Genomic DNA, 26,833 nt, shown 5'->3' with positions numbered 1-26,833 from the left:
CACCGTTAACCCGGTAATTGGCACCAGGGTCTGAGCATCTGGGTTAGCCCTGCTCGGGTGAGAGCACCTCCACAGCAAAGCCATATCTGGCTATTTCCACACTTGCCTGTGTGTGTCTGGGGGAATTCCCCATGGTTTTTCATGCTGAGAGACTCTAGGATTTCTTTCCCAGCCAATTGTGGGAGAATCCGTCTCTCCTTCACAGGGAATGGTGGAAAGGGCATTGGAGGACTCGAATGATTTAGCCTGTGTCCCCACTGAACAGTAGGTGGGTTTCAGCCTGAGTTAAAGTGGAGTCATGGCTCTCACCACCCCTCAGCTGGGTCAGCTAGCCTGGGCTCCAGACTCGGATAAAGGGTGTTTTCTTTCCCCCCTGCATGGATGGTAAGTGGGGTGAAGACTAAAACCCGGGTTAACTCTGCAATGTAGACATACCCTAAGTGCAAACACTGGCCATCAGACTCCATGGCAAATGCCCCCAGATGCTGGTCTTGACAACAGGAATGCAAAGCCTATGGCTCCTGCTTCTTCAGCATCATGGCCAAGAAATGAAAGGCTCAATATATAATTATGAGTCAAGAATCACAGCAGGATCTTGATGGCATAGTTTTCCACAATGCAAAGCCAGGATTCCAGCTGAAGAACTGACATCCGGCTATTTGCTTAAAGGCTAAACAACATAAGTTCACCCAGAGCTAAAAAGGCGACACACAGACATCCTATTACATAACAATCATATATACTAGCTATAGGAGAATTTTTGATCAGTGTTTTGCTGACTGTTAGCACTAAAGGAGGGGAAGGGACACCTTGAACATGAAGCCACTTTACCTATATATCCTCCGCCTCCTCCACCTGAGGAGCACCCCCCTCCACCCCCTCCGAAACCCCCTCTTGTCTCCCACCCCCACTTCTTCATGGCCTGGGGGCAGGATTTTCCTCCAGTAGCACCTTCCAGCAAGGACTTTCCTGACCACAGGAAGGAAGTGTTATCATTCCAGCCACCTCCACCACCTGCAGTTAAGAAAAGAGAAAGCAGCCCATGTAAGTTTCTGTTACATCCAAAATATATATATCAGCAGAATGAATGCGCATTCCAAACACATCAGCTGCAAGGGAGATCATCATATAGTGGTTAGAGAATGGGATGGGAGTCAGGACTGCTGGGTTCTATTGCCAGTCTGCCACTAACTGGCTGTGTATGACTTGTGGCCACCACAAACTCTCTGTGCCTCTTTTCATCCATCTATAAAAGAAGTGTAATACTTAATGAGAGCTGGTCAGAAAATGGTATTTTTCCATGAAAAATGTAAAGAGATGAAAAATTTGAGTGTGTGGGGGGATGTAGGAGGACATAGGATTTTTTTTGAGGGGGGGGGAGGAAATTTTCCAGTTTTTTCATGAAAAACGAAACCCAAAACTTTTTCAAAAGGTTATTGGTTTTCAAAAAATACTGAAATATTTTTTCACTAAAAAACCCATAGATAATGTTAAAAGAAACATTTTTCTGCAAATAAATTAATTAAAAATGCAATTTTTCTTCACCAACTTTTTTTGATTGAAACATTTTGACTAGCTCTAACTGTAATGGACCGGCTGCTGTGTATGTGCTCTATTGCCCTCTACAGGATGAAATCAGATATTCTCAAGTGTGTGTCTTTGGTCTCATATTAGTGACAGCTAACACAGAATCTCCTTTAGCTTGACTGTAGTTGCTAGCACTTTTTGGAGCAGGAGGATTTAAGCATATTCTTGCTGTTGCTGTTAAGTTCCACGTGGCCAGAGTGTGCAGCACAGTGAGAATGGGGAAGTTGGAGTAACCCTTCACCACCACAACTCTTTAGTTTGCCATACAAAGCCTGAATAACTTGAGATTGTGCAGTGGTGGGGGTGAATGGCTTCCCCCACACTGACAAGTAATACGCAGAAACCTGAGCTCAAGCTATGGGAAGTAGAGTGGATGAGGGAGGAACTAACTTTCTATTACTCTGTCACCAGCCTGGGGTCTGAAATATGTTTTTCAAACAAATATTTAATTATCTTTTAAATTAATGGACCACCCAACACAAACCATTTTTCTTGAAACCAAATTCTAACTAATATTTCTACTATCTTGAGACATCTAATTTTCTGATATCAAAGAGTTTGTGCTTATACTCTTTAATAGCCTAAAATACTACAGTGATTCTTACTAGCACTGCTGGTGCCTTTCATTTGAGGAGCTCAATGTACTTAACAAACAGTAATTAGTTAAAGCTCACAACAGCCCTGGATGTAGAGAAGCATTATCCCCATTTTATAGGTGGCCAAACAGAGGCCTAGAGAGGTTAAGTGACTTGCCAAAGGCCACAAAGTAAGTGGATGTCAAGAAGAAAATTAAGAGTCCTGACTTCCAGCCCTCTGCTCTCTATGCAGTCCCCACTACATAGCATTCAGTTTGGAACATTAAAAAACCCATTTCTGTGCCTCCATTCCCCATCTGTAAATTGGGGATACTAATACTTCTCTCTTTCAGACAAGGATTGGGTTGAGTTAGTTTGAAATTGTACAAACTGCCACATCCGTAAACACTTAATATTGTTAATTGTGATTTTGTTTATTTTTGCAGGGTTCATGAGGATTGAAGGTTCAAGATCCAAAGCGCTGGACATTACAGAGCTATGGAAGAGGCTTTTCAGTCTCAGGAAACAAAACAAACAAAAATACGGAGATTAAAGTGAATTTCATGCTTGGGAAAGGTGCCAGACTGATTGTCTGTAAGACTGAAGTCCACTAACCACAGAACAGTTCAATCCGAGAACGAAACTAGACAATGTTCTGTAGGGAACAATCCTGCCTTGGTAGGGAGATGGACTGAATGACAATAGGTCCTGCCCATCTCTGTTTTTATGGTTCTGTAAGCAGAGACCGCCGAAACACAAGCTACTCATAGAGAATGCACTTGCCCTGATGCGAGAGGGTGGTCCCCACCTCTGTGGCTCGTTCAGCCCTTGACCTTTTTGCAGGGACTGCTAACCTGTCTGCACTAGCCTGGGAAGCTATGCTGAGAAATACTACACGATTTCCATGTCTACAGGGATATCTTCCCTGTGGTGACAATGGTTTCTGAGAGTCTCACATTTTTGCATCTTATGTTCTGTCCCTCAAAGATTTGCTGAGACAAGGTGGGTGAGGGAATATCCTTTACTGGACCAACTTCTGTTGGTGAGAGAGACAAGCTTTGGAGTTTACACAGAGCTCTTCTTCAGGTCTGGGAAAGGTTTTCTGAACAGAGTAAATGTTCCTTACCTGCAGCTCCTGAATTTCCATTCAGCCCTGGAACAGATGAATCATTCTCCAGCCTTTCTGGATGAAAAGTATCTGTTTTGGCCCTGTAGGCCCTGCCACCACCTCCTGCTGCAATTATCAAGGGGACTGGTTCTCCATTCTCCATCTTAACAGGGTGAATTGAGAAATGAAGCTGGGGTTTATGCTGTGTCAACATGCAAATACAAGTTCATCTCACACGCTAGTTACTTCACGTTGCACTAAGCAAGTCCCTAGGACTGCTGAGCAGTCCAAATTACAATTGCCTTATTCATGTACCTGCATCCAAAGATTAATGGATACTACTAATCATGCCACGTTCAGTGGAGAACAGCAGCTTCGATGGCTATATGTATTGTGCACGCCAGTGCTCACGGATCTTGTAAAGCATGTAATGTTACCCTGTATGATGTAGTATATCAATTACAAGAGCTCTAACACTGCTCTGTGTAGTGCAGTACAGTGGCTCCACTTTGCAGGGGATTATCACTTTGGGAGCTACTTGAGTGTGCAGAGTTACTATGATATGGTACAAGTCTATTGATTTGAAGCATATTGAGAACACATAAAAGAAAAGAGAAAGCAGCCCATGTAAGTTGGACTCCCCATGGGAGTCCGGATGAATGCTGATTGATTAGCCAACTTTTGATAAAATGTAAATGACCTGCAGTGGAGATCAATGGTCTTTGGCTGAAAGGCTATACCTAGGGCAGAGCATAAAGGCTGATCCCAATTGTTCATATGCCATAGCACAGCAGAAGTCAAAGGCTATAGGGCCTTGTGTATTCTGTGATTCCACAGCTCAAGAAACTGCCGTGGAATTTACCCATTGGACAGAACTGTGCTCCAGAATCTCAGGTCACAATACAAAATTATATTTTTAGTCCTTGTGGTTGCAAGATAAACCTTAAAAATGTGAACAGAATGTAAACTGATGCAGTGACCCTGCCTGAGTGAGCAGACAGCCTTAGCAAAAGCTTGAAGAGGTATGAACAGGGCCATTCAGCTCAATAAGGGCTCAGGACCTCTGTGCCTCCACAGTCATAAATTGTAAATATAAGTTATATTTAAGCTCACTTTAAGGCTTGTTTATTCTGTGGGAGCAGTTTAAAGGGTTCTTAGTTTAAGTGAGAATCAGACCCAGAGAGTTCTTGGTGCTCCAGGGTACATTGTAGGGGGCACTTACTAAACAAAGGATGGCATTCACGTAAAAGTCTATCTAGTGTGCAGCATTTTTATGTAATAGGATATAATGGCTATGTTCCTGTACCTTAAATATATACGTTGCTCCTCCCCCTCCACCACCTCCTCCTGCCCATTCATGGACACTCCTGTTCACTCGAATCTCCTCTTCAATCACGTTATTCTCTCCAATGCATACTTTCTGTATAACATGGTTAGTCTGCAGATAGAACAGCAAATCTGAGTTCAGACAAGGAGCTTCCATTTTGCTGCACACACAAAGTAAGTTCATCAGCTACAAAGAAATCATAGAATATCAGGGTTGGAAGGGACCTCAGGAGGTCATCTAGTCTGGCCTCATATGCCTCCCCTCCCTGCATTTGCAAACCAATGGTCTAAATGTGCTTCCACCAAAACCAAAGGGAATTTTGCCTCTGACTCCAAAGGGAGCAGAAGCAGGCTCACACTCTCTTACAAGAGTGTCACCTTTTGCTCTGCTACTGACCAGAGGAATTTGCGGCTTTTTAAAATTGAATCCTTTAAAAATGAATCCAGTGCTGACACAGGCACTGACCTTCCAAAATGCTGGGGAGTGCTCGACCCCTGGCTCTGACCCAGGCCCTGCCCCCACTCCACCCCCTTCTCTCAAGGCCCCACCCCTTCCCGCCCAGTTCCACCCACTCCCCCAAACATGCCACGTCCTCACTCCTCCCCCCCCCACAGCCTCCTGCACGCCGCAAAACAGCTGTTTGCGGTAGGTGGGAGGCGCAGAGAGGGAGGGAAAGGCGCTGATCTTCAACGCCCACCAGCGGGTGGGAGGTGCTGGGGGGGGGAGGGTGGTGCTGATAGGGGGGCTGCCGGTGGGTGCTCAGCACCCACCCTTTTTTCCCTGTGGGTGCTCTAGCCCCGGAGCTCCCACAGAGTCGGCGCCTATGAGTGCTGATCAAAAGAGGCAAACAGACATCCCTAGAAACTGATGTCCTATATTTATCCACAGGAGAGGTATGGCATAACCTAAGGGTGACTCTACTCTACGTGCTAGGGAGTATGATTCCTCTACTCGTGCGCACATACTCAGGGATGCTGGAACAATATGTATAGTGGGGGTGCTAAGAGCCATTGAACCAAACTGTAAATCCTGTATACGATGGAAGCCACTTCAAGCCGGGGGGTGCCACAGCACCCCCTACTTCCAGCAGTGATGCACATACTCATGCTAGCTCTCACCGAGCTAGCGTACGTATAAATAGCCGTGTAGCTGTGCTACCATGGATAGCGGCAGCAGAGGCACGGCTGAGCTGTGCAGAGCACAAACCTGACAGAAACCGGTGGGTATATTCGGCACAGCTCAGTCACCCTTCCACTGCTGCTGCTGCCATACCCACACAATTTATACTCATGCTAGCTCAGTATGCATACACAAGGAGGGGAAATCACACCCCTAGTGTGCATCATAGTGCAGATGTAGCCAGTGCAAACCCCTCCCACTTCTTCCTACCCGTAACAACAACCTGGTTTTCACCTAGCACTTTTTACCCATACATTTCCATGGGCTTTACAAAGGCAGGTAAGTATTGTTACTATCTACATTTTACAAATGGGAAAACCGAGGCACTTGGCAATGACATGACTTGCTCCAAGTGACACAGCAAGTCAGTGGTAGCCAGGAATAGAACCCTGGTCTCCTGACTCCCAGTCCAGTGCCCTAGCCACTGAGCCCTACTGCCAACCTGTTTCAGTCCTGATTTTGAGGGACCAGCTAAGGATAAAGCTTCACTACCAATCAGTGCCAAATGCCAAGACAGTTTTTGTGGTGGACACTAGTTCACTAGGCAATCAGCTGAATCCACACCAACTCATTTCAAATAGACCAACAGAGAACTACAATTACCATCCCTAACCCAGGAGAAAGAACAGTCATTTAGTGACTAATTATGTTCATGTGGTTCACACCTGTTTTCTCCCTAAAGTCAATCAGAGCACTTGTGTGTGTGTGTGTCCAATGAGCATGATTTAGCTCTGACGATTTACATTGGTTGCAGCTCAGCCATTAGTTATATTACTTTCTGGTTGTCCTTTAAATATCTGACTCTCAATTTCTATCTTGTTATTTATACTGGGCTCAACACTGGGGTAATGAGCCGTATTGGAAATATTTACAGATAATATTTGTCTAAATATAATCCTCCCTCTGTATCTTCCTACTCTGTCACATAAGTATTTTATTGCAGGAGAAGAACTTGATGCATGCATCCTTCCAATTTAGAACTGAAGTGTTTTGTTTACCATACAGTGGACTCAAAACTTGCTGCTGAGTAACACAGGCACAATTAAAAATCCACTTCAGGCAAGAATTTGATTCAGAGTTTGGAAGGGGATGATTAATAAAATGACAAAGTGCAGTGATCCAGAGAGACCAGTAAATTACAATTGGATTAAAAAAAAAACACCTTCATTGCAAAGACATAACTGATTACAATCCAATCAAGTAAAAGTCCCTTCCACAAGTCAATGCACTCTCTTTGCTTCGATGAAAGAATTACATTAGCACTCAATAAATTCTCGCTAAGCTTACAGTGGCCTGTAATTTAATGACTCCATATATTATATTGCACTGGAATGGCTTGATTATACATGCTGAATGAAAGTCTGAGTTAGGACATATCTGATTCTAAAGGGTTCTTACATTAACCGTGTGTGTACATGAGTGCGTGTGTGTTGGGGACATTATTCCAGTTTTAGCATTTTCTGCAAGATTTGGCTATGGGGCCCCCAGACCCTTCCACTTTCCTGCCTGTAGCTTCCTTCCCTTCCTTTCCCTGCTCAAAGTCTGTAAGGGGCAGCAATGCTTTGGTTTCATGAACCCCAGCCGCATAACAAGTGCCACCGTCAACAATCCTGCAGAATACTAAATGCCCAGATCAAAAGCTGTGGTGAAATTTCACAGGATAATACTTAATTTTCCTCCATCAGGGCTTCCAGCAGTAGTAATGGAAGGTGATCATCTTGTAAGCAATTTGTAATGATTCTTAGTAACAGTGGAAGTTGGATTAATTTAATAGTAATGCCTTCAGCCTCCCCCATGCACAAACAAAGCTTGAGCAAATGGGGTTTGTGTGGTAATCCATGTAGGATTTAAGGGGCCCATATCAAAGATGGGGCTGAGGTTGGAAGGAAGGGAAAACCCCATGAGGCCAAACTTGCAGAGCTTCCCCCAGATTAGTCTGTTGGAGAAAGGGTGGGTGAGGTTGTCCCGTCACTTCTGTAGAATGAGAAAGGGATTTGGTACTTAAAACCAAAGATTCCCTGAGATGCACGCAGATCCACTGGGGCCCCCACTGTTCCATGGTAGGATTGCAACATCAGTCCCTTTTGGGTATGTCTACACAACAAAGAAACACCCGCAGCTGGCCCAGGTCAGCTGACTTGGACTCAGACTGCAAGACTGTACAATTGTAATGAGGATGTTCAGCTTGGGTTGGACCCTGGGCTCTGAGACCCTCTCCCCTCGCAGAGACCCAGGGCTCAGACCCCATAGCCCGAGCCCCATGAACCTGACATGGGCCAGCTGCAGGTGTTTAACTGTAGTATAGACATGCCATTAATATTAAGTCACTACCAGAAATCTTGTATCTGTAGTTTGAACTACTCAAACAAATTCAGACCGTTGTAATATTAAAGATCCCAGTGCTGGAAAAGGTTCAACATGAGACAGAATTGGCAATCACTTACACTAGGGCAGGCATCTTCTCCTTGCTGGCCCACCAAGATGTATAAGGCATCATCCTTTTGGAGGTCAAAAATCCCCAATATGGACACACCATGGGACCTCACCATAGTATTCTTCCCTCCTTTCCCACCAGCTGCTCCATAGCCTGAGATGCTGCAACGAAAAGAAAAGAAGATAAAAGCCTGGAACCAAATTACATGGGTGAAAACAGTGTAATGGAATCCTAAACCGTATTACACTGTTCAGCCAGTAGGTGGTGATATGTGTAACATACCTTATTTAAGCTAATGTCAGTACATTAGAGCTTATAGTGAACACATTTGGCATGTGTCTTTCTAGGAAAGGAAAGCTCTGTGGCTAGACCATATCTGGTGCAGACAGTAGCAGCCCTGAAACCTACTGTGTACAAGGTGTGCATGGCACGGTGTCAGGAGTAAACTAGTGACAGAAGAGAATAGAAACAGAAGGGAAGCAGCAACAAAAGTTGCAGCCAGAAGGAACAAAGCACCAAAGGTTGCAGGCTCTCATCTACATGCCTCTCTTCAATTCCCCAGAGAATTTCAGCTTTGAGAAACCTTCACAATGAACAGACTGAAGCAGTATTTTGCAAGGTTTGGAATTGCTACCAAACCGAACACTACAAGTATGCTCTTTAATTTATGCTATGGGAAAGCAGGCAGAGCATATCTTTATATTCTTTGACTTAACTAAAGACAGTCACAAAGAAGACTATGGGTATGTCTACACTACCCGCCGGATTGGCGGGTAGTGATCAATCTATCGGGGATCGATTTATTGTGTCTAGTGTAGACGCGATAAAATCGATCCCCGATCGCTCTGCCATCGACTCCAGAACTCCACCGCAGCGAGAGGCGGAAGCAGAGTCGACAGGGGAATGGCAGCAGTTGACTCGCCGTTGTCCTCACGGCCAGGTAAATCGACCTAAGATACGCCAACTTCAGCTACGCGAATGAAGTTGCGTATCTTAGGTCGACCCTTCCCCTCCCCCCCCCCAGTGTAGACCTAGCCTAAGAAAGGGTTCTGGATATATTTGATGCATACTTCATACCCCAGAAAAATGCGGTTTATAAAAGAACATGCTTTCACCAGAGAATTCAAGGACCAGGGGAAAGCGTTGAATGTTTCATAAGAACTCTGCACGCACTGGCTGAAAACTGCAAGTTTGGAACTGCAAAACATGAAAATGTCAGGGCTTACCAGGGGATCGATGGGTGGCGATTGATCCACTGGGGGTCGATTTAGCGGGTCTAGTGAAGACCCACTAAATCGACCGCCGATCGCTCTCTCCTCGACTCTGGTACTTCACTGGAAGGAGAAGCATAAGGCAAGGTGACGGGAGAGTTTCTCCAGTTGACCCAGCATGGTGTAGACACCGCAATAAGTCGACCTAAGATACGTCAACTTAGATACGCAACGTCAATGCGTAACTTAGGTCAACTTAGCCCCGTATTGTAGACCTGCCCTCAGAGACAGGATGGTTATTAACAGATAAAAACCTTTCACAGCAGCTACAACTGAAGAGATTTAACCCTAAGCACAGCTATCCAGATAGCAAAGCAGTCTGAGCAGTGAGACAGCAAAACCAAGAGCAACTTGCCAAACTTGAAAAACAAGAAACTAGCTTAGAAGCAGTTAACAGATGCAACAACTAAATTTGTTAGTCTCTAAGGTGCCACAAGTACTCCTGTTCTTTTTGCAGATACAGACTAACATGGCTGCTACTCTGAAACCTGTCAGATGCAGCATGAGTGCTACAAGGCTTTACCATAAGACCGCTGAGGCAAAGAGAGAACTGCCAGGTAAGAGGCACAAATTCCAGCCAAACACCAAAGTCTGACAGCCTAAATGCACAAGATGTGGAAAAATTCATATCTCAACAGATGATGCATGTCCAGCCAAAGGCATAAGCTGTGATAAATGCACAAAATTATGGACATTTTGCAGTTGTTTGCTGCATCAAAGCAGTCAGGGAATTGACTCATATTACAATCAAAAGCCATTGTTTCTGGGATCTATCCCTTGTGATAACATAGAGCCTTCCTGGAGAGTGAAACTGAATAGTCCAGTAAAGACTATTGACTTTAAAAGTGACAATTTTACATCAGATGACAGACACGCAGTCAGAGAACTGCCAGGTCTAGAACTCGGTGTCCATGTTCGTATCAATTGGATTTAGAAAAAGGATGAACAACTCCACCTGTCATAAAGAAAAGAATTCAGTGCCCCAGTCATATGTGATTGAGACCAACAGTGAATAGTTCAACAGGAACCACTGACATCTATAATTTGTTCTTCAGAAAAAACAATCAACAGAGCAAACTCTATAGATGGCAGATGCAGAACAAGATGATGACTCAAGGATTCCAGACCAACTACAGGCAGTCATTGCAACTAATGGACAGCCAGAGTCACATAATTAGAAAACCAGTGTGATTCAGAGTCACTTAACAGACTGCATCCGAAGAAGTGGGCTGTAGTCCACGAAAGCTTATGCTCTAATAAATTTGTTAGTCTCTAAGGTGCCACAAGTACTCCTGTTCTTCTTTTAACAGACTGATCCGTTCTGAATTTCAAAGACAGTGTAAATTTGGTAAATGGAAGGAATGTAGAACTTAAAGGGGGAGATGTAAGGGAATGCTAAACTGTATTATACTGTTAAGCCACTAGGTGGTACTGTGTGTAACATACCTTATTTAAGCTAACTTCAGACTTACATGGCAGAACATTAAAGGAGCTTATAGTGAACAGATCTGGTCTCTCTCTCTAGGAAAGCTTAGGGTTGCCAACTTTCTAATCACACAAAACCAAACACCCCTTCACCGCGGCCTCTCCCCTGCCCCGCCCCTTCTCTGAGGCCCACTCTCTCCATCCCCCCTCCCTCTGTCGCTCATTCTTCCCCACCCTCACTCTCACTGGGCTGGGGCAGGATTTGGGGTGCGGGAGGAGGGTGAGAGCTCCGGGGTGGGGCTGGGGATGACGGGTTTGGGGTGCAGGAGAGGGCTCCGGGCCAAGGTGGGGGGGTATGAGGTCTGGGCTGGGATAGCAGGCTCCAGGCGAGACCAGAAATAAGGGGTTCAGGATTTGGGAGAGGGCTTCGGGCTGGGGCAGTGGGTTGGGGTGTGTGGAGGGGTGAGGATTCTATCTGGGGGTGCAGGCTCTGGCGTGGGGATGAGGGATTGGGGTGCAGGAGGGATGAGGGGTTTGGGGTACAGGAGGGGGTGGGGCAGGGTGTTGGGGTATTGGGAGGTGTGGGCTCCAGGAGGGAGTTTGGGTGTGGGAGGGGACTCTGGGCTGGGGCAGGGGGTTCGGGTGCTGGAGAGGGTTCGGGGTGCAGGGTCCAGGCAGTACTTACCGCGGCTCTCAGGAAATGGCCGCCAGGTCCCTGCCTCCCCTAGACGCATGGGAGGCCAGGGAGGCTCCACGCGCTGCCCTTGTACCGCAGGCACCACCCCCACAGCTCCTATTGGTTGCAGTTCTTGGCTAACGGGAGCTGTGGAGCTGGCCTCAGGGCGGGGGCAGCACGTGGAGCCTCCCTGGCTGCTCATGCGTCTAGGGGCTGCAGGGACCTGGCGGACGCTTCCAAGAGCCACAGGGAGCTAGGGCAGGCAGGAAGCCTGCCTTAGCTCCAGGCCCCCACTGCGCCACCGACCAGACTTCTAATGGCCCGGTCAGTGATGCTGACTGGAGCCGCCAGGGTCCCTTTTCGACCGGGCGCTCCGGTCAAAAACTGGATGCCTGGCAACCCTAGGAAAGCTCTGTGGCCAGTCCATATTGGGTACAGAAGCCTGACCTGCTAGTAGCAACCCTGCAACCTACCGTGTACAAGAAATACATGATAAGCAGCTTCTAAGAAGAATCACAGGAACTACAGATGGAACAGAATTGATCTTTTCCCCTGTCAATAGCAGATTCTGTGATTACACTTGCAAAGAACATCAGCCAATTATTATTATTTATTTGTACTGCTGTAGCACTTAGGAGCCTCAATCAGGGAATCAGGGCTCCATTGTGAGAGGCACTATATGAACACATAACAAAAAGATGGAGTCTGCTCCAAAGATCTTACAGTCTAAGAAAATCAAGATCCAAAACCTCCTTGGAAAAGCAGGATTGTGAACTCTGAAGACTGATGTCCTCTGCTTATCCACAGAACAAGTACAGCCAGGGCAACAGCAGTGCAAGCATCTCTCACTTCTACTCCAGAGTAAGAACAGCTGATGCCGAGCAAGGGTTTGTAAACACAACTTTGTTGTGTAGAGAGATTCCTCTCCTCTGGACTGCGTACTCCTCGCTAGCTTTAGAGTTGAACACAGGGAGAGAGAACACAACGAGGGTCTATAAATATGAGATTCAACTCGAGGAAGCAGACAAGGAAACTGTTCCAGATGACAGAGGCTGCAGGGGAGAAGGCTCTCTCACACCAACAGTGGCAAGACTGTGTGAAGGGACTGAAGGAGTATAGAGAGAAACTCTGGCTGGAGCAAGTTCAAGTGTACTTTGACAAATAAGGCAGACAGTCACCTGACCTTTATATTTAGTGTGTAGCACGCACCTTCTCAAGGTGGTGCTCTGTCCCCCTCGAGTGGTGTCTGCTCCACATATAAAGGGTGATATTTTTGGCCATTCATTGAAAGTGAAGCTTTTCATGGGAAAGGATTGCTGTCAAAGAATTTCCTGTTTCGAAAATTTTTTCAAAAAAAGTTTCAAAATCATCAAGATAGCCTGACTGGCATTTCCACAATGAAATGTTCCTTTTTGGACTGTAAGAAAAGACTTTTCATTACAAAATTAAAATGAATTTATGTAAACATTTTTTTTTAACAAAAAAGGGTTGAAACTGAAATGAAATGTTTCAAAATGATTAAAACAAAATGTTTTGATGGACTCAAACCAGGGTTTGGGGTTTTTTTGGATGATCAGATGGCAATTTTTTTTTTTGAGATTTTGGCTTTTTGTCCCAATTCAAAATGGGGAAAAAATACTGAATTTTCCCATGAGAGGAAACCTATTTCCCACCCTGTTCTAGGGATGAGCCTCCTACAGCCTTGGGCTTTTAACTCAATCAGTAGAGCCTCACATTTTGAAAACCAGATGTTCCAGATACAACCCCCACTGCAGACAACCCACCCAAAATGTCACGTTACTATTATATCCCTCAAATCCTCCCTCTTTTATGCAAAATAATAAAAATAAATGTGCTCCTCTATAGCAGCATTCATCCAAGGACCTCAAAGTACTTCAGAAACACTGAACTAAGCCAGGCAACTCCCACTGTGAGACAGGTATGAATTACAATACTCATTTTAGCAGTGGGGAGATTGGGACACAGAAAGCCAAATTTCAATCCAGTGTATGCAGATGAGTCTCCACTGACTTCAGTGGCATTACAACCACTTACATCAGGGTGGAATTTGGCCCAGTGAGGGTAAGTCACTTTTCCAGAGTGACAGATGATCCTCAAGCAGAGTCAGGAATGCAACCCAAGAGAGCTCATTCCCTGCTCTAACCACTAGCTGTATCGTCCTCTAATGAAACTAATCTAATTACTTTATTTAAGGAGAACTGGCTTTCCTTTAATCCCCATTCCTTCAATTTGGGCTCTGAACTTTGCCTGAAATGGCACCACATGTAAATGGACTAGAAACAGCACCGTACATGGCACAGGACTGCTCTGCACAGCCCCGTCCCTACCAATTATGGTGCCCTATGCAGCCTGAGCACCTGCTCTCCCCCTCCCCTGCCCCATGGAGGATCTGGGCTGCGCTCAAGGCCTGCAGGGCCGCGGAGGCAGGAGCTGTGGGGGGCCGCTTTGGAGGGGGGCCACAGGCCCAGAGCGGCCCGGGGGATTAGCAGGGGGCCTGGCGCTGGCAGCAGGAAGCAGAACGACCCGGCCCCAGCCTGCTCCGCTCCCCCTGCCACAGCGGTGTCACTCGGGGCAGGGGGCTTGGGGAAAGGGGTCCCTCCCCGTACTCACCGGCGGCGGGAGACACAGTGGGGAGCCAGTGGAGTGGAGTGGCCTGGGTTGCTCTGCTTCCCGCCACCACCAGTTAGTGCAGGGGTAGGCCTGACCCATGCTGCCAGCGCCAACCCCCCCGCTAATCCCCAGGGCTGTGTCCATCGCTGGGGGAGGGGGCTTGGGAGAAGGGATGGAAAATGGGGGCGGGAAGAAGCGGGTCAGGGTGGAGGGAGTATTCCCGCAATACCCTCTCTCCCCCCTGGAAAGCACAGGAGGGCCAGCTGGGGGATGGGGCTGGCCGCCGGCACTGCCGCATACGAAGCACGCAGCTGCACAGGGCACCATGAAAATTGGGGCAATTTTGTGCCCCAAATTTCATGGTGTCCTACGCAGCTGTGTATTCTGCGTATGCCTAAGGATGGCCCTGGCTCTGCAGTAGGACTGTTTCCCCAAAGGACCTTAAGCAGCTCGTTCAGCCAAGCTTCACGTGCTAGTTACTAGTGTGAAAAAATGAGGCTTTGAGATTCTGCTCTGAGGCAGCCAGCACGAAGCGAGCATGATGCTGAAGCAACTGTGGTGTGCCAAGTGCCTCAGAAAGCAGATGAGATCCTTGGAATGTGACATAATTACGTTGGTGCCACTTTTTGTAACCAAACCAATCATTCCTCAATAAGGCTGTACCCAAGCCAGGAGAGAAAGTGAGGGACACTGCCTAGGGTCCCCTGAACAGATGCTGCACAGACCAGGAGATTACTGAGATGATTTGCAGCAGGACATTGTAATGGCTAATGAGGTGCACCATGAAGCAAGGCAGACTGGCAGGGCTAATCAGCTGCAATTAGGAGCCATATTTTTCTACATCTGAATAGATTTTGCATACAAGCAATAAAGTCAGAACGTGCAAGAGACCCCATTAGTGGCTCATTCACAAGCTGCAGGCGAATGTGAGCAGCAGATGCAGCACCACGGCTGCTCCCCATTCATCAAAGGAACCAATTGCTATTTAAACAAACCGAATGTTTAGTCTTTATAGTATGGATCCCTGCACCAATACAGAGTCCACGGGCGCATGAGGGGGTGGGTGTTGGCTTGCAGGATTGAAGCCTAAAAGAGACAGACAGCAGGCAAGAAAATCCAGAGGAGGGAATAATTTACATTTCCTTCCTGCCTTCCTTCCTTTTTGCTTTTATTATATCATGACTTGTGCACATTGAGGAAGATGTGAGTCTTTAGGGGGATCTACATGAAAGGAGAGGACAGTGGCTCAGCAAACTGGGGATGGAGATGCCATTCCACACATAAGCAGCAGCGTGGAGAAAGTAATGGAGATGATTTGGGGAGAGGGAAAATGATCAGGATGTCAAGGCTGGACCACTACATGATCAAGAATAGCCTCTCTCATAGGATTCCTGTCCCACATGGGACTTGGAAGTGCCAGGAGCCAGTTAAAATGACAGAGTGGAAAATACAGTGAACCTGACTGAAAGGATCTTTGAGGGTGTGGTTCTAAAAATGGGTGAACGTGCATGGCGGATGGGAGTGGGTCTTATTTTTTCCTCCATAGCCCTGAGGATGAAGGGATGGAAGATTTCATAGTAAGTTCCAGAAGGAAATCTGACGATAAAATACATAATGTCTTGTTTTGCCTGATGCTGCTGGTCTTTGCAGTGTAAAATCCAACTGGGGCCAAATCCAGCTCTCCTTGCTCACATGGAAAGCCCATTAGGGTCTTGAACTGAAATAGCCCCGGTCTGTTGACCTTCAGGGCAGGCTGCAAGGCTTAGCTGTTTATTCAGAACTTTGGTGAGGGTGGGCTTTGCTGGGGGCTGCTGTTCATGTCAGAGGGGAGTTTTGCCGAGGGCTGAACTATCCTTTTGCTACTGTTTTTATTCTGGTAAATTGTGACCCTGGGAATGCCTCAATGCCAAAGGGCCCACTATACCGTCACTCACATCAGGCCTGACACACTCACTACTCCCAACACACTTATTATATGTATCCAAAAGATGTCATGGAAGGTATCATATGTCAACTGGTGACATGCTGGTCCTTGAAAATCATTTTGTGATGCAAGTACAGGTTGTGTACAAAGAATTATATCTGTGCTGGAAATATGGTCTTAAAATGTGGTTTGGGAGGCAGTGCATACAGCCAACCTGCCCTAGCCAAAGGAATGTGGGTTTACTTATCTGGCCGGCTTGATTACAGGCAGAGGACAACAAAAGTATGTTTACATATAAGGTAAACAAAGCTCTCAAGCCAATGAGCGGGGAAGGAGACAACCTAGTAAGCACACCAGGGGATAGAGTCTGCTCCCCAGGACGCCTTCCTGGCTCTTGAGGCAGAGACAATGGACTTTGGGCAATATAAGGAGAGCAAAAAGACATTCTAGTTATCTGTCATTTAGGGAACTTAAGGAACAGCACCCTCTGAGCCTGTGAAAGTTGGATCCCCTAGTCTAAAGGCTAAACATGCTGGGAATTTGATGTAAGTGAGAAAAGTGCTTAGGAAAAGTTTGTAACTTGCTAAAATTAAGTTTGTCACTAGAAAGTGTGCTTTGTTTGTAACCTGTCTCTTTTTCTCTTGCTTAATATCATTTAAATCTCTGTTCTTTGTTAATAAACTTATTCTTGTTTTATTATTAAGTTACCTTAGTGTTGCTATAATGAACTGAGTTCGAGTTTTCATCTAGCTTAACAGACAGGTGTATACATTGTCTCTTTGTAGGCAGCGAACTTAGTAATTTCTGTAAGCGAGTGAGTGGACACGTCAGGGAGACATCTTTGGGGAACACAGGAACTGGAGTTCAGTGACTGTTACCTACAAATCAAGGTTTAGACTGGCAGAGTATTGAGGAATTGACTGGTGAAGCAGACAGACTGATGTGGCAGGGAGCTGACTCTAGCAAAGTTCACTCTCGCTGGTGCTGAGAGGAAACGCAATGGTTTAGATCTGGGTGTCTTGAGAACAGAGTGTCACAAAAATACATTTTAACTTGTGTCCAAAGTGCCCAGCGGATTTTTAATATGTATTAGATAGATCAATATCAGGACTGAGGGCCTCCTCCCTGCTCCTGCTCCTTCACACTGGACGAAAGGCCCGGAGTGACAGAAAGTGGCTGTAAAAGCCCCATATCCAGCAGAGGGTCTTTTCTCTCTTGGTGCAGGCTGTGTGCAGACAGCTGTAAGGCTAACTTCTACAGACCCTCCTTGAACAGCGGGGATGCTGGGGGTTAGGAGCGGGAGGGATATATCAGGGGCAGGGATGCGGCATGCAGTGCTATTCTGGGCAGCCCTGGGAAGTTGTCGTAACTTGACATGTCCCCAGGGCCATCTAGGTTATGCTGAGGGCCGCTCCAGCTCCTGCAGAAGTCCAAGATCAGAAGGGCACAAAGATGGTTTGAACCCACCATAGCGCCCCCTCCCACACACACACACATTCCAATTGGCTGCGAGTTCTGTGCTGCATCTTTAAGGGGTGCGGAACAGCATCTGACTCCAGTTGTAGATCAGGAACCAAGTTAGTTTGTTAGCCATTACTTACTTACACACACCCTAAAAGTGTGCTGGGGTTTTACAGACATGGAAGAAGACAGGTATCTACACTGACGAGTTGTAATTTTAGCGCTACTTGCAATCTGTACTATGCGGCAAAATCAGCCTGTAGTTGCTGCAGAATTTTGGATCTTCCCTGGGCTGTGTGGTATTAAAGAAATGTCAGTTTTATGTGTTTAATTTATTGCTTCACCTCTTTGGGGTTATATTTTATATGCATATTCACTGTATGCCAGCGTTGAAAAATTCTACTCACCCACACACCCCGGGCAAGTCATTTTTTTTTGATGGGTGAGTAAAACATCATTAGTTTTTTTTTTTCATTATCATCAATCCTCATGGTAATAGGTGCGCAAGCAGATTTTGTGCCTGGCCTAGTCAATTTCACAAGGCTGCTGTCTGTTATTTTGTTGGTGTCCTGATATTGAGGATTGAGATGCATCCCCAATACCATAAATCCTTTTCAATAAAAACAAAAAAGTTTAAAAATAATAGAAGATCAGAATGTGTCAATGAGTGTTAAGCAGAACTCTACCATTATCTTCAGAGGGGAGTTCTGCTTAAAAATCCACTGCAGAATAATTGATTTGAATGGAGAGTTCTGTTTAAAAAGAAATCGATAGTTATTGTTTAGTTACAGTAGGCTCAATTTTGACTGTGCTCTTTTATCAAGGAACAACAACTATTTTTTTCCAGTAGTAGCCTGATTAAATTATTTTGAACCATGTCTGACTATCTATTTGTTGACTAGAGTGTAGCCAATTAAACAGGCCTGTTAAATTTAAACTGCTAATTTTATCACTTCTGTCGCAGAATTGCCTGTTGCATAAGCCTGGAAAGGTCACACTAACAAGCACAATTAGTTCAGGGTAGCAAATATCCACATCAATAAAAATTCACAGAAGAAAAAGAAAGGGACACAGTTATTAAAAGTATCTGGTAGTAAGTCATTTAAGTTTTAAAAAAATTGTCTTTATGTTATAAGCTACAGCGTAGATTATTAAAATGAAAAAAAAAAAATCTTTCTGGCCCTACACTATGTATATGTTTATTTACCAGTTTGCACTTCTTTCAGCTCTGGCAATGAAAGAAGGAAACTTAGATAAGTCAGTTTCACCTTTGTTACTATTCAACGCCACTTTTGGGGTCTCATCCACTAGCACAAACCTGCCATTGCACACACTGTAGGGGAATTATTATTTGTTAAAAAAGTGTGGAAAAATTTCTTAAATTGTACATTTCATAAAATTTTGTTTATAGCAATCAAAAAATTCAGGGCCAAATTTGACCCGTTAGTGTATTGATGTACCTGTTGTGCTGCCCATCATTCCACTGAAATTAGTGGGATGTGTATGTGCTTTGGGTTATTGAGCACCAATTCGGGTTTGGTGGAGGGTAGTTTTGGGCTGCTGACCTCTGCACACACATTATTGCTCTCAAGTGGATGGGATGTCAGACCTAATCCGGGGTTTATAGGTCTGCTCTACTCAATGAACTAATGGAGCAGTTCCGTTAATTCAGCAAGTGCTGCAGAAATCAGTGTGAAATTAATGTCATTTAGCTGGCAATGGCGGAGTTTGCCTATGTGGTTAGAGCACATGTATGTGCAACTGCTTGAGCGGTCAATCTTGCTCTCTCATTTTCTTTTTTATTATCATTGTTTTTACAGGGCTCAGAGGTGGATAGACACTTCGCAGATCAAAAAAAATACATATGTTTCCTGCCCTGGAGAGTTTATTCAATTTTGGTATGTGCACATCTCAATGATTCTGTTAAATTAGAGGTAGGACTGATAGTGATGCATATAGCTAAGGTTGCTCATCACTTCCCATATAAAGCCCCTGTTGCCACTTGCTTATAACGTTGCCAGACTGTAATAATTTGAGCTGAAATTTCCCATGCTTGGTCTCTGCCTCAGGCTGTTTTTAAGTTTCAGCATAACAGTTCAGCTATTACTCAAAATGAAGTAGGGAAAACAGACAATTTTGCCATTATTTTTTCTCCAACCACTTATTTGAAGCACTCTTGTGTCTCCATTCTTTGGATCACAAACTTGAAATTTGGCAGGATAGTAGCCCTTGGGTCAGAGATGTGCCTTTTGCTGTTCCCATGAAAATCCATCCACATTTGGCCAAGTTCTAATATTCTGAGAACAGTCATTTGATGTGCTCAGGACATATTTGGAGATGAGGGAGAAATTTCAATCTTGTCAGTGACATGTCAAGAAACTGACAGAATCTCTCACCTGTAAGTATTGGTTGCTGGCACTCTCCAGATCTGCACACCTTGAAGAATTCCTTCAGCCCCCACTATAACACTGAGATTGGAGTTCCTATAGGCGTCGTTGCACTGGGTCTGAGTGGGTCCCTGCGGTCCACTGGCACCACATGTGGTGAACAACCACTGATCTAAAATAAGGAAACATGTAAAATACACTTTGAATATATGACAGTCTCACTGTTCTTCCTTTTACTTTCTCCTCTTTGGACTGGGACCAAGAGGAGAATCTGTGGAATCTGTTTTTAAGGGAGAAAGGATAGTCATTCACAAGGCACCTCATAATCTAGCACATCATAACAATATTTAGCACTTATGCAGTGATTTTCTTCTGTAGTCCCCAGCCTCACAATGAGGAATATTACCTCTCTTTTACTGAGTCACAGGGAGGCAGAGGGCTGGTCCACACTAACCCCCCACTTCGAACTAAGATACGCAACTTCAGCTACGTTATTCACGTAGCTGAAGTCGAACTATCTTAGTTTGAACTTATCGCGGGTCCACACGCGGCAGGCAGGCTCCCCCGTCGACTCCGCGTACTCCTCTTGTGGAGCAGGAGTACCGGCATCGACAGCGAGCACTTCCGGGATCGATCCCAGAAGATCGATTGCTTACTGCCGGACTCGGAGGTAAGTATAGATGTACCCAAAGTAATTTGTTCAAAGTCACACTGCAAGTAAATAGTAGAATGAGGAACAGAATCCAAGTTTAGTGCACTGTCCACTGGACCATGAATAATGTGTGATCCATTAATAACTAGACCATTGCAATTTACCCCTCTGCTACTGTACTGTAGTTTACTAAATAAGAATATACAATACTCAGGTTATTGGGGCCTGAATAAGAAGACTGAATAATTCTGGATAACTGAGATTTTGGATAATTGGGGAATTTTCACTGTAATTAATACACAAGCAATCATGGCTCAGTTTCAGATAACAGAGAGTTTGAGATAACTGAGATTGATATAACCAGAATTCAGCTGTATACATTATTTGCCAGACCCTCAGGCAGAAATCAGCATAGCTCCACAGTAATTATTTTCACCAGATGGGGATTTGGCCCTATGTGCATAGATTTGTACAGTAGAATCTTCACACTTCATAATTCACACCGATGAAATTGCAATACCTCCCCATTTCTCTGCAGTTTCACCACCAGAGCCAGCACTGTTGTGAGGCCTTAGATTATTAAGACCTCATTAGTTTGGCAAATTATATATGCAACATTTGCTAGTGTACTCTAAAGCATTATATATAATCAAAACTAAATGGACAAACTGCATTTGATGCACGTGTCCTTGGTTTCTCTATTGGGATCTTTACTTATATGCTAATTCATAAAATCCAGTAAATTCCATTAGTAAGATTCTACTGTCATTAAAAATGAAAGATTTAAAACATTTTGTTGAAATATCTGTAACCATGACTGTGGGCAAGCCAATTCACCCTTCTAGCTGTGTCTGCAGTGGCATTACTTTTCAACATTCCCACCAATTCATTACAACATATGCAGCTGCACTGGTGGTAGCAACAGAGGAAGTGTTAGCTTAGACTGGCTGCTGGTATTTTAACCACTCTGCCATCTAAACCAGAGCTGGTCTAGACAGGATGGTCAAAACACCACTAGGTGGTTTATGCCAGCCATTCCACTCTTGCTATTACTGGTGGAGTTTCCTGGGGGAAGGGGGGGGGGGCGGAAGGGAGGATAATACTACTACTGCGGTGAGGCTAAATTCATTAACATTTGTAAAGCTGTGAGATTCAATTATTTATTATCACAGCAGCTGTTTGGGATTTGACATAGAAGGGATCAAGATATATAGTGCAGAAGAGCTATCTACAAATACGGCTTTTTTCACCTCACAATTAACAGAATTTATCCTCAAACCACCCCTATGAGATAGGGAGGTATTTTCCCAATTTTCAGATGGGGAACTGAGGCACAGGATAGATTAATTGACTTGCCCATGCTCACACAGGAAGTCTATGACAAAATCTGGAAGTGAATCCAGGTCTCTTGAGCTCCAGTGCTCTGTCCACCTATCTTTTCTAGGCTTAAGGCCTGTTCCAAACCCATTGAAGTCAATGGAAGTTTGGACCAGGTCCTTAAGAATAAAGTATCCAGTTTTCTTGATGACTTTCTTAATCCAGAGTCTGACCATCTTCAGGAAACATTGCAAAGCCATCCTCTTTGAGAAAGCCTTTCCACCATATGTGATGCTCATAATATAAATATCCCCTTCTATTCCCAACCTCCTCCCAATTTCCCCACCTCCCAAAAAATCCCTGTCTCAAGCAGTTTCGACCTTGGAAAGGGAGAAGTGCCAAAGACACTACAAAGTCTGCTGGGGACTTTGCTATTGACTTTGCATGGAAGGTGCTCAGATACTACAGCTATGGGAAGCAGCATAAAACATTTTAGATAGATAGATCAGAAGATTATAGAGATAATGGGGGAAAAACAAAACGGGGGAAGAGAACCTCAGAAAATATGATCTCAGGGACTAATGGTTTATAAGCAGAATGTTTATCAGAATTTTCACGCAATGCTTCTGTGGATCTGATCCTTCAAATACTGACAGTCTTACACCAGAAATGTGTTGTGTTCATTTGCTTCATTGCCAGAAAGAAAGCTGAGGCCTCTCCTTCCAGCTATCATAGTGGCTTAACATGGTAATATCCCAGGGAGCTAAGCCAGCTGCACTGAAGCATACGCTTAGTAAAATGGGCAGGTGAGCATCTTAGTTTGGAATAATAAGCAACAGCTCTTATCTCTCTGGTGAAAATCTGTCTGCACATGGAATTATTTAGGAACAGAGTAGACAAGCCCTAAAGGTGGTGATGTAATGCTATTGTGGGAGTGACTATGCTAATACCTGTGTTCAGTATGGATTAGAGGTTTCCAGAGCCCTCAGCTGACTCAGATGGAACTGAGTGCTTGTGCAGTTAACTAAAAATGTTGTGCTTTCTCTCCTATGAGCCTCCTATTATATCGATCTCCAAAAAGCTGGAGGACTGGGGAAGGCTAAATCACAAGAAGTTTGTTATACAAACCTGATGAATTTTTAATAACCAGAGTCTCAAAAGTTTGGAATTCCGATAAGAAGCCAAAGGTCTGACAGCTTTTCTGAACTAAGTGGAAGTTCCTCTCCTCTCTTCCAGAGTTTGGACGAGTGTGGATAAAGCTCAAGAACATACAGTGGAGGCACCAATCCTGCACTGGCCCTTGAGGGTCGGCTGCTTGGTATATTATAGGTCTTTTTGCATCTCTAATTTTTATGGATCTTTTCTCTTTCTGAAGAAACGTATACATATGAAGATGAGTTGCATATAAAACGTAATGGGTGATATCCTGGCTCCCTTGAAGTCAATGACAGGTTTTGCCATTAACGTCAAAGGGGCCAGGATTTCTCCTAATATCCACTGCAGCTGTTTTTAGTATTCCCTCTTAATCACTACTGTAGTGACTTATGAACCACATTCTTCCTCCTAGTTCAGAATCTCCTTCTTGTTTGATACTGAAGGCCAGTCCAACTTTACAGCTGGATCAAGCAGGAACAGAATGTAGCCTGGGGGGGAAGTCGATCCTGGTTTTAAAAAAATTAGGACGACGGGTCTCAAAAAGTTTGGATCTAGACTAAACTCAGACTTTTCCCCCACAAACCCACATTGATCTAAAAATGTATTAAATACAGCACTTGCTTGAAGTCTTAAATAACAAAACAAGCTTCCAAGGTTCTCCTAATGTCTATCCAACCTCAGAAGCGGCCTTTTTCCAGTAAAAGTGGCTATTTCCTCCCTGAGTATTATTGATTTCCCCCTGGTACCAGAAACTACTGCAACATTCTACACGAGCCATTAAAAACCTCTCAGAAACCTGTTTCCACAGGTTGCTGTATGTCATGGCAGTTTAGAGTAATTCAATTTTGAACACAACTTTGAACTCCACAGATGAAACAGCAATACTGAAACACAACCCTTTAAGCAACAGGTATAGCAGCATAGCATTTTTCACTTGCACGCAATTGTGATGCAGTCATGTAACATATAGTACAACTCTCCTTTGTTCTGCAATGCATGATGGGGTAGTACCTTCAGCAAACCATAATTATCCAGTCCTGCCAAAAAGTAATATATTCTGGTCTAAATTTTCCAAAGTGACTAAGTATTTTGGGTCCCAGTTTGGATACTTTAAAGAGGCCTGATGTCCAGAAAGTGCTGAGCGCCAATACGCTGAAAGCCAGGACACCCAATAACAGAGGCACGCAAAATCACTAGTCACTTTGGAAGATTTAGGCCTATATTTTTAGGACCTTCTGTTGTACCCTCTGGACCGGATTCAGACATCTTGGATCAGACCACTAATTGGGTTAATAAACTGAAGCTTTCAATTTAAGAAAAAAATGAAATAAAAAACTGCACTGAGAATCAGAGCCAAGCTTATAAATTATAATGAATAATTTATACAATCATTAATCTCTTTTTCCTGTCTGTGACTGGACTGTCATTTCTCAGACTTATTTATTGTTCAAAATTATTTGCCAAGTAATTTCTGGGAATAATTCTTGGCCTGTAGCTTGTCTGCTAGCATTAAAATTAATGTTTTGATTGCATGCAAAGGCCATGTGGTATGTTTACACTTGTTCTTTGATTGGATGAGCATTAACTCTTTGAATGGGGTTTCCATTATAATTAATCATGATTACAAATTAAAAATTATTTTTCTGTGAAAACTCTACAATATTTTATTAAAATTGTCTGTTTTGGCCAATACTCACCTTTGACCCATCAAATAGTCGGAGAAAACAAACACCAAAGAAGTGAAAGTGCAACCAAAACAAATGCAATTAAAAATTCAAATGAACATTTGCCAGGAAGATTGTGTAGCGTTTGTCTGACTATGTGGACAATATACAGCGGGTGGAATTCTCCCTGGTGCAGATAGCCAGCAAATCTAGCCGTCACTTAAATCTCACTAGGCCATATTCTGAAGTCTTAAAGTGGGATTTAAGTGGCGCTTGACCCTTGTGTTGACCATCACCATGAAGATTAACTGAGAGCAACTAATACTTTAAACTTCACCAGCCACCCTGCCTCCAACGTATGTGCCTGAGCTCTGAGCCAGAAGGAGCTGGGGTGAGACTATAGCTCAGATTCCATGTCTCTTGCAGTGCTTAGCCTTATCCTAAGAATGCCAATAAAGATGCCAATTAGTGACCTGACAAACATACGCTGAGGAAAATATCAAACCTTAGCCTCTTATCCCATACATTAGTGTCAACTATCTCTACCAGCAGTTCCCAAACTGTGGATCGTGACCACAAATGGGGTCCTGCCCTCAGAAGATGGGGTCATGGTGATTCCTATTGGGTGGAGGACACCATTTTGCTCCGCACAGCATGACCTCGCATGGATGGTGCGTGTGAAGTCATGATGCATGGAGGACACAATTTTGCTCTACAAAATGGCATCCTCCATGCTCTCTGGACTCCTGGGAGGCAATTTTATTAAAAAGGGGTTGTGTCAGCAAAAAGTTTAGGAACCCCTGATCTAAACAGTTATGGCTGGGAGCAGAGGCTAAAAAGATTCTGGACCTGATTTTACAGTGGGGTCTTAGCCTCTCACCAGCCTGCATACACAGTTGAACTATTCTAATCCTAGCATGTGCAGGCAATAGAATTTTCACAGGCCAATATCTATTTATCCAAATGGGCCTTGGGTATGAAGCTTCTGTCATCTGAAAATGGAGGGGTTACAGTCTATGACGCGCATATACCAGGGCTAGTGCTCCTAAATAGATGTACATGTGCGTGCAGGGCCGTCCCTAGACCCTGGGGGGCAGGCGAGGAGTGTCTTCCGCCTCCCCCCCATTTGTTAAACCTTTGAATACCTTATTTTTATTGCATTTGTAGCCCATTTCACGATTTTGATGTACGATTTGCAGGCATGATTTATCCCTGTCATTTAAGACAATAAATTTGCAAGCTAGGAGCTGTAAATTTGTATTTATTCATGCCATATATAAGCAAATAAAAAAATTCATTTCCTAAGCTGATAGAAACTTTTTAAATTTTAAGAATAACTGAAATGTACTAACATCAAGAAATTGAACTGTGCACCAACATTGGGTGGACCAGTATTAAACAGTGAGTGTTACAGTAGGTGACAGCGTTAGAATGTTAAACCTAGCCCTTTGGTTCAAAAAGGTCGCTTTTCCTGCCTTTGACCTTGCAAACTGAAGTCAGTGATCTAGTTTGTCAGGCTTTGCACTCGTTTCAGATTCCAGTCTCAGCTTTATTCAATTGCTCCAGTTCCATCAGGGCATCGTAAACCTCAGTCACTTGGTACCTCACTGGCCTTATGCTGTCAATGCAGCTCTGCCAGCGAGTGTCACTTAGTGACTTCACAGTCAGATTTGTAACATTGTCCATGAGGGTCTTCCACCTGATAGCTGATGCTGAAAACAGGACGTATATCCTTTGCAGTACTCCAAAGAGAGGTACTGAATCTAAAGATGATGACGCTGCATCTGACATAACCAGGTTGAGTGAATGGCAGCCACATGGCATGAAGAAAGCTCTTGGATTCAGCACCCGAATCTTTGCCCGGATGCCATGGTTTCTTCCTTTCATGTTCGCACTGTTGTCATAGCCTTCGCTGTGGCCATCCTGAAGCTTTATTTTACTCTCATTCAAAACATTCATAAATAGTTCTGTTAGGCCTTTTCCAGTAGAGTTGTCCACAGACCGGATAAAGTGTTCCTGTACTTGGATATAACCAATCTCATTGTCAATAAATCTAATTG

General features: G+C 44.4%; 1 protein-coding gene across 1 annotated transcript in view; it reads right to left on the bottom strand.

Moving 5' to 3' along the window:
- Window positions 1-26,833, bottom strand: part of ALK (ALK receptor tyrosine kinase) — a 570,631-nt gene that overhangs the window by 43,157 nt on the left and 500,641 nt on the right. The window contains exons 12-16 of the mRNA XM_054022041.1: window positions 19,995-20,157; window positions 8,221-8,371; window positions 4,577-4,708; window positions 3,289-3,433; window positions 832-1,014 (exon numbers count right to left, since the gene is read on the bottom strand). Coding sequence (XP_053878016.1) covers window positions 832-1,014; window positions 3,289-3,433; window positions 4,577-4,708; window positions 8,221-8,371; window positions 19,995-20,157 — 774 coding nt within the window. The remainder of the gene's footprint in view (window positions 1-831; window positions 1,015-3,288; window positions 3,434-4,576; window positions 4,709-8,220; window positions 8,372-19,994; window positions 20,158-26,833) is intronic.

This window comes from Malaclemys terrapin, chromosome 3, assembly GCF_027887155.1.
Source record: "Malaclemys terrapin pileata isolate rMalTer1 chromosome 3, rMalTer1.hap1, whole genome shotgun sequence".
Classification (NCBI taxonomy): Eukaryota; Metazoa; Chordata; order Testudines; family Emydidae; genus Malaclemys; species Malaclemys terrapin.
Note: the sequence above shows the minus strand (reverse complement) of the source record. Positions and strands in the feature narration are given on the sequence as shown.